The sequence below is a fragment of the Oryx dammah genome, unplaced genomic scaffold, assembly GCF_014754425.2.
Source record: "Oryx dammah isolate SB20612 unplaced genomic scaffold, SCBI_Odam_1.1 HiC_scaffold_1, whole genome shotgun sequence".
NCBI lineage: Eukaryota > Metazoa > Chordata > Mammalia > Artiodactyla > Bovidae > Oryx > Oryx dammah.
Window position 1 is genome coordinate 43,135,191 of NW_024070185.1, and position 15,041 is coordinate 43,150,231.

Consider the following 15,041-nt stretch of genomic DNA (forward strand, 5'->3'; position numbering starts at 1 on the left):
ACACCACTTTGTCTCTCTGTTTCAGTACTACACTTTGCATACAGTTGACAACGAATTCATAGCTGTCAACTGATCTGAACAGAGATGAGGACAGAGCAAACTTTAAATATGTTTACTGAGATACAAATGACTTGCTGATTGAAGGAAGAACCAGTGATTGTAACCATCAACCATTACCAACAATTCCCTTCATCATTTATGAATGGACATCCAGGAACTAAATGCCACTTCTGTTCTTAAAAACCACCTATCTCTATGCTTTAGCCAGAAATGAACTACATACTTCACAGATTCATTCAGAGTAGAAGTGTCAAAGTAAACTTGTATCTCTTCCCCGAGTGCATATACTTATTTCACTAATACTCATCTAAAATGATAAAGCATCAGTTTCTCTTTTAAGAAACTATTTTCAAACAAGAGTCAACTGAAGGGCTCACAAAGAGGGTGGACCGATTTTAAAACTTTATGATTTTTCTCAAGGCTGAAGTGTTTTTCCCAAGGTCAGTAACAGATGTCCTAGATCTGTAATTTCAATCTGGGCATTGGGGGAGCGGGGTGGGGACGGTCAGCTATCCCTTTTCAGAGTCTGATAAAAATTATGCACTTTCTTTACAAAAATTCCAAACACAAAACTATTTCATGAAGCCATGGAGCCCAGATTAATAGCACTCACTTTAAGGCTGTTTATTCCACAATATTTCCCAGAAATGGGACTTGAGTGTGCCTTATTGAGTGGTAGCAGTGGGTGGCAGCTGAAAATCACAAATTTGGGGAAAAAATGTTTCTCAGATGAATCTGATGGGCAGCCTGGTGAAGAGCTAATTTTATACAATAATCCTGCTGAAAGGGCCCCATGCAACAAAAATCTAAACCTACCCTCTCACGACATAGGAGGACACGGCAGCCCAATACTGCTCAGCCTAGGCGTGACTGCAAGCTCTTGGGCAACCAGTACCAGACATCAGCTCTCTGACCTCTGGGTCAGAAGACTTTCACATCATGCTCTCACATACAATGTTCCAGAAACATTTGGTTTGGATTATTCAATGCTCTTATGGCATTACTAAAAGCAAATTGTGATTTTAAAGAGAGGTACTGGGACCAGTAAATGGTGTATGATTTGAATTAAGGAAACTAACTAGAAATGATATTTTGTAATGACCTTATTTTCCCTGTTTTTGCTTTGGCTCAGATCTCTGTCTACAAAATTGCTTTCACAGTTACAGGAATGACTTCAAGTTCATAAATTTTTTTCTTTAGCAAACCCAAGATAACTAAGAGTACAAATATGGAAGCTGATTTAAAAAGCAGTTCTTTTATTTGAGAATGAGAGATGAATTTTATATAAATCATGTGGCAGACAGGTTCCACAGTTATAGATAGTTCTGTTTGTTATTTGCTCAGAGACAGTCACATATTTTTAGAATATTTGTAACTGCAAGACATTTGTCTAGAATATTCTCTGCAGAGGTAAAAAAAAAAAAAAGAAAGAAAAAGTAATCCACTTCTCAAACCAAAACAATCCAGTTAATTCACAGAAAGAATAACCATGTTTTTCCTGAGGTTTCTGAGAAACTTATTTCCTCTTAACCTTTTAATTCCATGAAAGAAAATATTAAATACATTAAAAGTACTTTATAGATCATCTTTGATTACCATCAAATTCAGATGCATCAAAACTGCGACATTCTCTCTCAAATCCTGAAAAAATGTCTGTGATGTTTCATATATGATTCAAATATAAAAGAATGATGTCTCTGAAATACAGAATTGCACCCCTGAACATACCAAACACAAGGGGTTACCCCATGACAGCATGAGGTAGGCTCTCAGTATTTTGCGTTCTTCTGAACTGTTAACTTGTTATAAGCACATACTCCAGTTATAACTTCAAGAAACTGAACAGGTGTGCGAGGCATTATGATCATGCTGTTAAAATAATGCTATTTTGCATATTAAAAAGTGATAACTTCCAATCTTCAACCCTTGGAAAACTGAAGAGGATTCTCTGGGCTTGGTACTAATATACACCTAGTTTAATTTGGGGCTTCATTTTGAGCTTTGACACAGATTACAGAAGAATCTGAATTGAAAATTTCTTCTACTCTTTTTGTGTTTTCTCATTGTTATAGTAATCTTGATAAAAGTGTTACCTGGAGAGGTATAATAATAGGGGGCAGGGGAAGGCGACGGCTAGGCAAAATTATGAAGACAAAAATCTGCATTAAACACAAAAGACTATTCATAGCATGTTTGTTTGGCAGTTTGTTCTAGACCTACCTTTCCATTTTTATAAGTATGGAAAACAGTTAACAGCAAGGACAGCCAGCATTTATACTTTGTGTTGCAGACTATTCCAAACGCTTCATTCATACTGATTCACTAAAGATTCATTTCAACCCTGTGAGGAACAAAGACAACCTGTCCTAGTGCTGAGAAGGAATTCGAACCCAGAACACCTGGCTTTGGAGCCCAAATGTAAATTCTTTAAACTAAAATACTAGGTTCCCATAAGTGATCATATATATACAGAAATGTATTCCAGATTGTACATGAACAATATTCTCTAGTGTTCAGGGTGCACAATAAGCTGGAGTATATTTGACACACTTTCACTCTTCACAGCCTGTAGATGTTGAGATCTCTACTACATCAAGCCACTTTCATTTTCACCCCATACAACCCACACTAGATAATAAAATTTTACTTCTCTAGGTTAAGTTCTCAACCAAATTCCTTCATTAGAACTTTAAAGCAAAATACAAATGCGATGGGAATTACAGAAATACTTTAAAGTTGTTCTTGCATGCTCCAAGAGGGAGCTGCCACTATGATCAAATAAGTGCTATAAAAAATATTTATGTTTTGTTCATGAATGTTGTAGGTTTCCTGCATTTTAGCTGATTAAGTAGGTGTTCATGTGCAGGGTCAGATCTAAACAGTGATGTCTGGAATGTCAGGGTGACTGGAAATAGACCAAAAAACACTGCAACACAGCCAGACAAAACCTCCACCCGAGTCTTGATGCTCCGGGTATTGGGCGGATTATACCAACAATACAGCTGAGTATTTCTGGCAAGAATGTGAAATAGAAACCCTGGTTTGGGGAGGAGGGAGGAAGCCTGGCAGGAAAACGCTCTCAGAACGGATGATGCGCTGTGCCATCTGTGTCTGGAGGTTTAAGAGTCTCATTTTTGACTTCAACATCTGACATCATGATTTTTAAAAAGTAGTGGAAACAGACATATTATTAGTTACTTAAGACCTTGCTTTAGTTCACACATCATTTTAATCCCTTTACTCTAGCTAAAATGACTCCCTATATATTCATTAGACTCTTGGCTCCAAAAGGCAAAAATCTGCTGTACATCAGCTGTCACTGCCATGTTCCTTTTTCCGTCCACAATAAGCTATCTGTTTCACAGCACAGTCACTAAAAAACGAACATTAATTCAGGTTTTCAGGTGAAACCTCAGAAGATACAAAAATAATCTATTTCGAAAAAACCGTGAAAAAAAATAATCTATTTCAGTCTATGTTAATCATTGCCTTTTTGGCTCTAGAAGGAAACAAAGAATTTGAAATTTTTGTTAACTTACATTTAAGTCTCTGCTGCATGTTTTCACATAAAATTAAATTTAATGCACACCATACCAATCATTTAAAGCATTTTAATTCATTTTATGTGTTGCACTTGGCTAGAGCAGAGTGTGTTAAGTTTTAGTAACTCTGCAAACCTCACACTACTGTTTAGCATGTCAACAAAAGAAACCAGACTGGCATGCTAGCAGCACCACCCCAAGGACAACAAAGGTCCCTATGCTCACTGTAAGCCGGTGATGAACACACTGACAATCTTACGGGATGGATGCCCTTCGAATGACCATTTCACAATGAAGTATAAAGAAGGATGACTTTCCTTCCCTAAGTCACGTTGGTTCACGAGAGGTGAAGAGCCAGGAATGGAGCTCAGCGGTAGGATGATAATATGCACAATGAGAACCACACGCAACTGACAAGAGAGCTCATTTCAGTGCGGCTCACAGGGATACAGCATACGTCACTGAATCTTCCAGGGTAATTTCTTCATTATAAACTTCAATTTAAAGAAAAGCAAGGGTGAACAGGAATCCCGATGAACAAGGGAAAATATGAGAAAGACAAAAAATGTAATCCTCTAACAAAAAAAACAGTGTTGGAAAGGCCTCCCTTCTCTCAGAGTTCTGGCTCCCTGTCAGAGAGGCCTTCCTGGACCATTCTATCTCCAGCAGTCCCCACCTTTCCACCATCATTCACTGTTTCTCTAAGTGAAGTTCTTTTCTTCATAACATATATCACTTCCCAACATATTGAAGTATATTTTTATTGCCTGTGTCCCAACTGGAATAATGTAAGCACTATGAGAACAGGACCCCACATCTATACTTAGAGCAGGAATTTAATCATTACTTGCTGAATTAATGAATTTGCATGAATTGACAGAGTCTCTCTCCCCTAAAAGTTTTAGTTAAAAACACTTCATACCGGTATTTTCTTTATTGATCGTATTATACAGGTAATTGTGGTTGAAAACAGTGACTTTTTTTTCAGGCTGCCCTGTGTAAAATCAGCAAGTAAATAACTAAAAGACATCTATCAAACTAGCAGCCTCAGAAGACAGCCCCTAAGCCAGGCAACACTACCTTGCTATTCTTCTTCTAGTCTTAGTCCTCAGCCAGGGGAATGAAACTACCAGATAATGAGAATCAGCAGAGCTGTTTATGGGTTTAGATTCTTGGTTTTCATTCTACCTATTACGACTTTAAAGTTTTCTCCATGGTTCAAAAAATTGGCTCCAGCAGTAGAAAAAAAAAAAATAAATCCCTCCTCGATTTCCACTGTCCCCACCCTCCCTCACTCTTAGGTCCTTCAGAAGTGCCACCTACCTGTGACCTTACCCAAGCTGGTTTTCAGGAAGGCAGGGTGCCTGAGCTCTTCCAGGCTTGCAGACTTCATGACAGAGTTGATTGACGACAAGGTGCTGATGAGCTGGGAGTTGAGGGAGCCAATCTGTGAGTGAGGTTCCCCAAAAGCTTCTGCCAGCTCACTGTAGTTCTCAGCCAGCAGCGCCTGCTGTTCCGCCAGCAGCTTCTGGACACGCTCGATGTAGTGATCCAAGCCTGTCTCCACTCCAGACAGTGCCTGGGGCTGGGGGCTCTCCACGAACTCTCCTACAGGCTCGTCCCCGACACCTACACTCCTCCGGCTGCCTGTCGGCCCCACTGTCAACTGGGGAGGACCGCATGCTATGGTCCTCATTTTGAGGCCAACCAGATAGTTGTCGTTAATACTGATCTGCCCCACGCCTGACTCTTTGGTCTTCACAGCTGATGGCCTGTCAAACCCAGCGTTGCCAGAGAGCACCGTGCCCACTCCGATGGACCGCATCTTGGTGGAGCTGACGTCCTTGACCCGGCCTTCTCCCACGGCTACCGTCCGCATCTCCACAGTGCGGGTGCTGGTCTGCTTGTCCACAGTGCTAAGGGAAGTGTTGGTACAGGATTCTGTGAGAGTGGCCACCTCAGTGTTGGTGAACTGGCTCACCTGTTCTAGAACTGTGCTGGTGTGCTGGCTCACAGTCCGAGGCACTGCCATGACGGCAGCTTCCATCTGGCTGACAGCCTCTGTGTTCACGCTTCGGGAGGTGCACTCCTTTGGAGAGCAGACGGTCACATCAACAGAGCAATCTCCGCAGCCGATGGAGCGCACTTCTTTGAGATTCAGGTTGGTCCTGAGGAGTGCCAGGTCACTCACGGACTCCTCCGTGTTGCTGCCCGTTTCACAGACACCGATGTCCATACCTACGCTCTTGTCACACGTTTCCACTGACCGGCCAACACATCTGTCATGCATTTCCACCCTTTCCTTAACAATCCACCAATTCATGGGCAGCTCAGGCCCCACCTCTTTATTCTCATGATCGGGCTGGCAGGAGATGCCTACACTACTTGTCTGCACGCATGTCCCCACACATGTGTCAACCACATCCACGTGACTGCCAGCCATTTGGTCTCTGGTGGGTACCACCACCTCCACCATCTTGCTGAAAACAAGTGGCTGGGCCATCACGGCTTTATCAACTTTCTTCCTCGAGCCAGCAGCTTGCAGCTCTTGCTTGAGTTTAGTCATCTCCCGGTCATGGGTGGTTTCTTTAAGCTGTACTTCCAGGCGATAGATCTTACCCTTCAAGGCGTCTATGGTCTGCTGCTGCAGCTCAATTTCTTTGTCAGCTTCAGTAGTCACTCCAAGCATGGCTTCTGTCACGCTGACCCCAGAATTCCTTGTCTCAGTAACCACGCCTACAGCAGCATCCTTACAGGGCCTGGCGCCCCTGCGGTACATGACAATGTCGTTCATGTCCTCATCGGCGCCCACAGCCACAGACCGGAACTCTTGAGGCTGACACTCCCCATTCTCCCTGAGCTCAGAGGGGGCCTCATAGCTGCTGTCCTGGATCTTCTGCTCCAGGGCCTGCATGTCTGCTGTGAGCTGCCGGAATTCCTTTATCCTCTGAGTGCTCTGCTCCACGCTCTCCATTTCTTCCTCCTCATAGTCAATGTATAATTCCCCACCACTCCTCCGGGTCCTGGACAGCTGTTCCAGCTGGGATGCATTCCCAGCACTGTAGGACCGCTTTCTCACACCACAGACATCGTTCTGGGATGCCGCTCTTTGGTTTTTCAGCTGTGAAGCCAGCTGTCTTTTCTCCTCTTGCAGGACAGAGATCTTTACCTGGAGCACAGGAATGGTTCGCACCTGCTCTTCTAGCTCCTTCAGGCGCTTCAGGGCAATGGCCATCTGCTCACGGATGTGCTGCAAGTGCATGGGGCTCACGTTGGTCACTGGAGTAGAGATCCCTGAGCTCAGGGGGCTGTGACGGATGGAGCTCCCCATGGAGGAGGTGGTGGCAGCAGGTGGGGCATAGCCACCATAATCCCCATTGCCTTGGCATCCATTCTGAAGTTGGGGCATGATGGGATTGTGGTTTCCAGAACCCAGAAAGGAGGAAAGGGAGCTGGTGGAGCCCATGCCCCCAAAACTGGCCAGCCTGGGCCTTCGGAACTCACCAGGTGCCACCTGCATGGTGACTCTCTCCTGCTCGAGTCTTCTCCGGGTCTCCATCAGTGTCTTGGTGACATGAAGGTTGTGCTTTGGGAGTTGTGGTGATGGTGGTGGCAGCTGTCGGCTTTCTGGGATGGTAAGAAAAGTAGGAGAGGTCTCCAGAGGGGCAGGTGGCTTTGAGATTGGGGTTGATGTAACTTGGCTTCGGGCTAGGAGGAATCTGGGGCACTGCCTGTTGTCATCACTGTTGGAGGATGAGAGGGATTCAGTGGAAGTCCACACGCCGTGCTGGCCAGGTGCAGCCCTGGAGTCTGGGCATGGCCCAGATGGCTTCCGCTTCTTCTGGATGTTCACTTTCTTGATGGTGTTTCCTTTCTGTATGTCATCCACGTATTTGAGGAAATCTAAGTCTAGTTGGTAACCATAGGGGGTCTCCACAAAATAAGGATCTTTTTGTTCCCTGTCTTGTTCTCCATTCAGAATATCATCTGCTTTTCCTAAGAGAGAGAGGGGGGAGATTATTATAATGTCATTAACACACACAATGATAAAAACTAGTATTTGTGTATGTTGTAGCACGGTAAGCAAATATGATTTAAGAGCTTACAAATCTATGTTCTAATCCTGAATCTACAACTTAACAAATGGGTGTTAACAAACCTCTCAGAACTTCAGTTCACCTGAGTAAAAATGGAAATACAAGTATTTAAATCATAAGGCTGTTAAAAGAATGTAATGAGAAAATTATTTTTAAGAGCCAGCCACATAGTAAGTCCTTACCAAGTACTTGAGTTTTTTAAAGAATCACTGAAGACTTGAAAGCATTTTCAAGTAGATAATTTCATTTTCTGTCTACAGTCCCTTGAAGTATAGCAGTCACTAAGACGGCTATTTTATAAAGTGTACTCTGAGGCAGAAAAAGTGAGAAGTCTTAAAATAACAGAACACATCAGTGGAGAGCCAGGAAGCCTGGACATGAGTTTACCCACCTACTGCTCTTTTGGAAACTACACAGTCTTTCTAAATGGTGGCTGAGGTACTGCAGCGCCTGACCACCCCTACAAGATCACAATTTGCCTAGACACCTTCCTTGCAGAGAACGCTGGGGCACACGGGACACTGCGTGACTAACTCCAGCAGCAAGGGGGCAAGAACAGTTTGTGCATAGACTTCAACTATATTTTGTGGTTTCCTATTTAAAAACAAAACAAACTCTATCCCAACAGAGGAGGAGAAGTTTTTTTTTTTTTTTCCCCCTCTTTGACTTCTTCTGGACAAAACATCCACTATTTCAAGAATACCTTGTTTTGTATTTGTGATGGATCCAAATAGATGCAAAGGGAGAATGAAATAAGGGCAAACTTATACTCCAAACACTGGATCAAATGGCATTCGACAAACGCCACTTCTGGCTAAACCAAATGGTTAGAAAAGGAAATATGAAACTTTCAAGGCATAGATCTTGCTGCTGACCTGAGCTATGCATTTCAAACTGAAAACCAAAGTTGTTTTTGTTTACACTGTAGTATTAAACAATGTGTTTTCCTAGAGTCATGATAACAAGATCTGCATCTGAGTGTTATGGGAAGGATCCCAAAGTAGTGACTTAAAATGCAAGCCATCAGCACCCCTACCTCTAGTGTTAGTTGCTCAGTGCTGTCTGTTTGTGACCCCATGGACTGTAGCCCACCAAGCTCCTTTGTCCATGGAATTCTCCAGGCAAGAATACTGGGAGTGGGTAGCCACTCCCTTCTCCAGGGCATCTTCCTGACCCAGGGATCCAAGCCTGATCCCCTGCATCACAGGCAGATTCTTTACCTTCTGAGCCAGGAGGGAAGCCCTATGGCTACTCCTATCCTGGGCATAAAAGCCCACCTACCTGCTGTCAAGGCCCAGGTACTTGCAGCAATTTGGACTGCCGGTATGTGCTTCCCACACTCAGCAGTGCCGAATGTGACACCCCACAGTGTGAATGCTGAACAAACCTTTTGCCTACATCTGCCCGCTTCCCTCTAAAATGCTGGAAAGAAAAGTACAAAAAAGAAAACTGCCAGAGACAGGAATAAAAAGTACCCTTCGTATCGTCATTTAAAACGCCATTAACTTGTTCTAGCTGTTAAAATTTCTGAATAAGATTTCAATTCTAAGGCACGTGGATAAGAATTCTGTTGGAAAGAGGTGCTCAGCAGCAAACATTTTTTGACCTAAGGAAGGGTACGCTGACAAGGAGCGCGGCGCCGGAAAACTTGTGCTCCAGCTAAGAGAACGTGTCTTCTTTCTTTCCTTTTTAACTCTACAAGGACAACATGCTCACTCAAAGTATGCAGCCAGACCTGTTTCCAGGGCTGTCTGAAACTCCATAAGCAAAGAAAAACTGCAGGCTTGGGGCAGGTAGACTCTAAACTGGGCTGGCCCAGACCCTTGAAGCCAGCGCTCCCTGCTGCCGCCCAGCCGCGGCCGGGGGGCTGAGCCCCGGGGGGAGCCCCTGCCGCGCCCCCGCCCACCGGTCGCACACCTACCGGGCGCCCGCTGCGCTCTCCGGCTGGCCTGCCGCACTCCAGCTCGCGGGCCCAGGCCCTCCACCCTTCAGAGAAGGAGGGTGGACACCGGGAGACTCGGCAGCGGGCCGGGCTCACACGCCATAGGCCGGAGCCGCACCAATGAGCTCTCGGCGGCCCGGCGACCCCACCCCCGCACACTGAGCGGCTCTGTCCCGCGTTCGCAATGCAAGCAGGAAGCCTGGAGCTTTCGAGAACCTGTGTTCCTCTTGCCAATTCTGCCAAGAGTCAAAATAAAGCCGGCAGTTTAAACGTCTCCACAGAGAGACTCTGTCTCTGTCGCACCGGTCCCTTCCTCGTGAAAGAGTGTGTGTTCTGCTGCGGCAACTAGCGGCCTCGGCTCTGGGCCACCTGAACAAGTCAAGTCGGGGCACAAAGGGCCCCACTGTTCACGGCGGGGTCTCAGCACCGCCCCCGCGTGCACGGGTTCCCAGCGCCCGGCGCCGCACACCAGAGTTATCCTTGAACGGTGATCTCCGCTGAGCCTTTGCCACGACTGAACGCTTCTTTTAAAAACACTTTTTAAAAACCACCTCGCTTAAAAAAAAAAAAAAACTATGCTGTACACACATACACAGTAACTAGTATAATACTGTAAAGCAACAATACTTCAATTTTAAAAAACAGGAAAAGGAATTTTTAAAAATGCTATCCACAAACCATTTAAAGAAAAAGTCACTCATATCTCACCACCTAGTGGCAATTTTTAGTATTTTGGTATAGCTCTTGTTTTTCTGTGTATGTCTTAACATAGCTAATTTTCCCACTTAAGTGTTTTCCTTAGGAAAGGTTAATTTTAGTTTATTACTCTTCAAAACTTTTAAAATGCAGTAACGTCAAGGTTTAGAAAACAAAACATGTCACACTTTCCAGAGAAATTCAACCGACTTATCTTTAATTATTTCTGAAGTTCAGGAAAGGTACAGGTCACGCTGAATTATCCCCAGATGAACTTTGGACTTCTAAATCTGGGAACCAAGGGAGGTTAGAATTTAACTGTGTTGAGCTTGATTATTTCCTAATAGTGCTCGATTCCGATTCTCCTGAGGACTTGTAATCCAAATTTCATTCTCTAGCAACTAAAAAAGATGTATTTCTCAAGGTGTCATTTTTCAAACAATTCTTCACAGTACAAATTATTCTACTCTTAAGTAAAGATACCTAGTGTCATGATTCTTTTATTTTCTGCTTTCCAATCTACCTTTACATACATTAACACAAACAGGTCACTTACAGTGCCCTGATTTCCCAACTTTTTCATGTGTTTGTCTTGTCTCTCTGTAATGGACTGAGAGCAACAAATTTAATTTTTAAAAGCTCCTTCCTTGCTCTCCCTTCCAACCACACATGAATTAACAAGATGCTATGAATAAAGATGTTTTATAATGTTTACTGAAGTAATAACTGAATATACAGTATAACTAAGATCTCTGAAAAACATTTAAATACTCTGTAGTCTGAAGTTGCTTGTTCTATATTAGTGTTAAGGACATTTCTTATATGATGCTGTTTCAGTATTTATCTTTAGGTTCTGGAATCATGGATGATTTTAATGTTTTTTTCATGGTTTAAAATTTTTTTTACAGTATATAGGTATTCATCTTTTAAAAATATGATTACAAGTCACTGTTCTGAATACTGAAATAATACATTGGAATGTATTGAAATAAACTCCAAGATAGCTCATATGGCAGAAGAATGTATGGGGCAGTCAGAGCAAAGATAACTAAATGTTCCTCAGTATGTGCTACCTCACCCTTCCACATGAACTGGACTCCCTTTGTTTAACTGGGGAAATATAAACACAGTATTTTCCCAGCTTCTTTTGCTGTATGTCCATAAGCAGATATGTCATGCAACACTCCCCAGACGCCTTCCTTACAAGACACAGGACTAGTTCTTTGACATCTAAAAAGGAAGATGTATTTCTCTTTGTTTCTTTTTCTGTCTTGCTGTCTGGAATGCAGATGTAATGACTGGAACAGTAGCTGCTATTTTGGACTTGAGATCACACTGAGGGATGGAGGAACAAGGTGCTTGAAGGAACCTGGGTCATAAGAGTTTTGTGGATCAGGGCACTATACTACTCCTGGAAAACTTACCTCCCTCTACACATTTATGTGAATTTATATTTAATTTTGTTTAGCTATTGTTTGCTTGGAGTTCCTGTTACTGAGAGCTAAATTGAACTCTAATGGATATAGTACTCTTTGACCAGTGTTGTCTTCTCCCCCTCACAAAAAGAAAAAAAAAAAAATAAGAAAGAAGATTAGGACCAGATCTTGAAAAGAAAAATGTTTAGTAATAAACTGGGGAGATCTTACATTAAAACATTTTCATCACAAAAAATTGATAAATTCAAGAATAATTAAGGAAGTGTAAATACAATGTGAAAAAAAAAGTCTCTAAATGGGTTATTAAGGAGACTGCTAACTGCCTAAAAAGCCCTTTTGGACTAACAGAGCTTATATGAAGCCAGAAACCACTGGCTGTTATCTGCAACTGGAATCCGGAAAGTAACAGCTTCCAGTTAAACAGTCTGGAATCAGAGGGGTGTCCCTGGTGTTTACAAGAATTTTCTGAATGTCTGGAAATCCAGAGGTAGAGACTGTTCCTGGCACCACCTCTACCTTCATTATATAGCATTTATTGAAAGCTTAATTGGGTGCATAAAATGGTCCTATTCAGTGGAAAGAGTAGGAGGAAGGATTTATAAGAAATGAAAGGAGGTACAGTCTAGATGTGAGATAAATGCCAAACACCTGAAACATAACACTAAGTTAGGTCAGTTACAAAAGTATATTATCAACAAGAACAATCTGATGATATATGAAAAAATGATCAATACTGGAGTTAACCAGGAGATAAGTTCTGAAGACAAGGTAAGTGATGACAGAGTAAAATAGAAAGCGGGGTTGATGAGCCAGGTAAGAGCCTTGTAGTGCAAAGAAAGAGGAGGCTAGAAGAGAGGGGGTGACCTAGTACAGAAGGGGATACTGCACTGGGTCCTGGAGCAGGGGAATCTCATCACTGAGAGATCGCACACCAGGCCATGTGCTAGGGACTGAAACGATCAACAAGGAGTGTCTTCACAGCTGTGTGTGGATTAGACTGAGGTAGGGAAAGAGATTAAATTCCAGGGGACCAGTTAAAATGTGATAGTACTCAAATGTGATGTGAGGACCAAATAAAAAAAATGACACATATATGTTTACCTTATATGTATAATTAATGCTGCTGCTGCTGCTGCTGCTGCTAAGTCACTTTAGTCGTGTCCGACTCTGTGCGACCACAGACAGCAGCCCACCAGGCTGCCCCGTCCCTGGGATCCTCCAGGCAAGAACACTGGAGTGGGTTGCCATTTACTTCTCTGATTCTCAAAAGACAATTTTAGTAATACCTCTCTCTCTCCCTCCCCCCTTCCTGCCCTTTCCTCTTATTACTATCTTCCAAGTACTGTTGTAGGAGCTGGGGGACACAGAGTGAACAAAGGAGGCAGGGCCCTCGTTCTCACAATGCTCACAGTCCAGTGTGGGGGCCAGGGGGAGGGTGCTCAAGGGAGTGTGTGGAAAAAGAAATAAAAGGCAAGGCAGAAGCAAAGCGAAGAGGCAGAACAACCAAAATGTACATTTGTGTGTCAGCCTAAGTGGATGGGCTTATAATAGTGCTCTATGTGGCTTGTCAGGGTTGACCTCTTTCCTAGACACCAAAAGTCAGAGTCCCTCTTCCATCTTCTATCCCCGAACCCAGTTTGTACAGTTGGCAAACTAGGGAAACCAAACACCAAATGTGGCAGCGCCAACTGAAGACAGCTTCCTAAGTCCAGACCAGATCCCCAAGTATTCAGAGAAAAGCTGAAAACAACAAACTGATGGTAATTCTACTCTTTATTTATATATTCACCAGCTATAAAACTAGTGCTCTGTGACAGAGCTAGTGTACAGACTCAAGAACAATTCGAAATGTTCCTTGCAATTTTTCTGCATTAACAAAGTGAAATGGAGATATGGCTATTTCAAAAGTCATCGTTTAGATTCATGAAGTATTATATGGTTTCAACTTTTCAAAGAAGCTAAACTTAATGTCCAAATAATATTTGGTTTGGGAAGACATAAAAACTAATGCAGTGGCCAGGAGGTAGAAGACTAGCAGGTAAGAAACTAGTCTGGGAGTACTAACCTGCTAGTGATGTTTCTTAACCGGGGGTGATTTTGCCCCCCGGGAGATATTTGGCAAACTCTAGAGACAATTTTGCTTGTCACAACTAGAAGAACGGGTGCTGCTGGCATCTAGTGGATAGAGGCCAGGATGCTGCTAACATCCTGCGACGCTCGGGACAGTCCTACCTTCCTCTACAACGAATTACCCGGTCCAAAAGGTCAGCACAGCCCTCTGAATGTGTGGATACGAAACCTATAGATAGAGACTGTAGACTGTGCTATGTCATTTTATATAAGAGACTGGAGCACCAGTGGTTTTGCTGTTGCTGAGGATCCTGGAATCAATCTCCTGAGGGTACTGAGGGCAGACTGTGGTGTTGAGGCTGAGAGTGCCTGTACTAAAGACAGTGAACAAAACATTCACATATAGCAAGTGAAAATTTGACTATATAACCTGTGTTCTTCAAGTCTTCCATTTTTCAGCAGGACCACAGTATCATGCTTAAGTGACAGGGTAATAAAAATGCCAATTTTGAGCCAGAAACCAGTAAATACTTTTCTATACACCCTACCATAGTGAGCCATTCTTTACTCTGAGTAAAAAGCACTGGAGGTTTATGAAATAATATGTCCTGGTGGACTTTTAAATGGGCAAAACTTTGATATTATTACTCTATCTATTAATTAGGATACAAAGACTGCTTTGTCCTGGTTTCACCACTGCATACTCTAGGCCCAATTACTGACTAGTGGTGCCATGAGAAATAATTGCACCCATGTGCCAACACTCTTTTATGTTTTTCTTCAGCAGATATTCTACCTGACTATTGAAACTGAAGAACTCTGCTAATTCCTATTACTGTATTGTCCCCTCTCACATGAAGCATGAAGATTTTTGCTTAAAGAGCTGAGTCAGTCCCCAAGAAGCACATAATTAAACACAGATTCCCATACTTAAAAGCAGCAGAGCACAAGCATCCTGCTGCTTAAAGCAGTCAAAAAGATTCAACATCAGCTGAGGCTGAGAGGCAGGGAAGAAAAGCAGTAGGATCAACTCTGAGATGAACTTGATGAGAGAGAAGTTCTCATGGAGTTAATTACTCAGAGTATGAAAGTAATTGAGTTAGCAAATCAACTCTCCCTGGCACAGAGCAGGGGACAGAGAAGACAGTGATGTGGAACAGGTGCTTCTAGACAGGTTTAACAGGAAAGTTCTGATGAC

At 43.0% G+C, this 15,041-nt stretch overlaps 1 protein-coding gene across 8 annotated transcripts in view; it reads right to left on the reverse strand.

Annotated features, from left to right (window-relative positions):
• KANK1 (KN motif and ankyrin repeat domains 1) overlaps positions 1-15,041 on the reverse strand; it is a 212,828-nt gene that overhangs the window by 21,534 nt on the left and 176,253 nt on the right. For 6 of the 8 annotated variants that reach the window (XM_040247495.1, XM_040247648.1, XM_040247565.1 and 3 more), the window contains one exon: positions 4,926-7,598. In XM_040247495.1, the coding sequence (XP_040103429.1) occupies positions 4,926-7,598 (2,673 nt within the window). Of the gene's footprint in view, positions 1-4,925; positions 7,599-9,620; positions 9,677-15,041 lie in introns of those variants that run through there. The other 2 variants (XM_040247813.1, XM_040248039.1) reach the window with 2 other exon arrangements.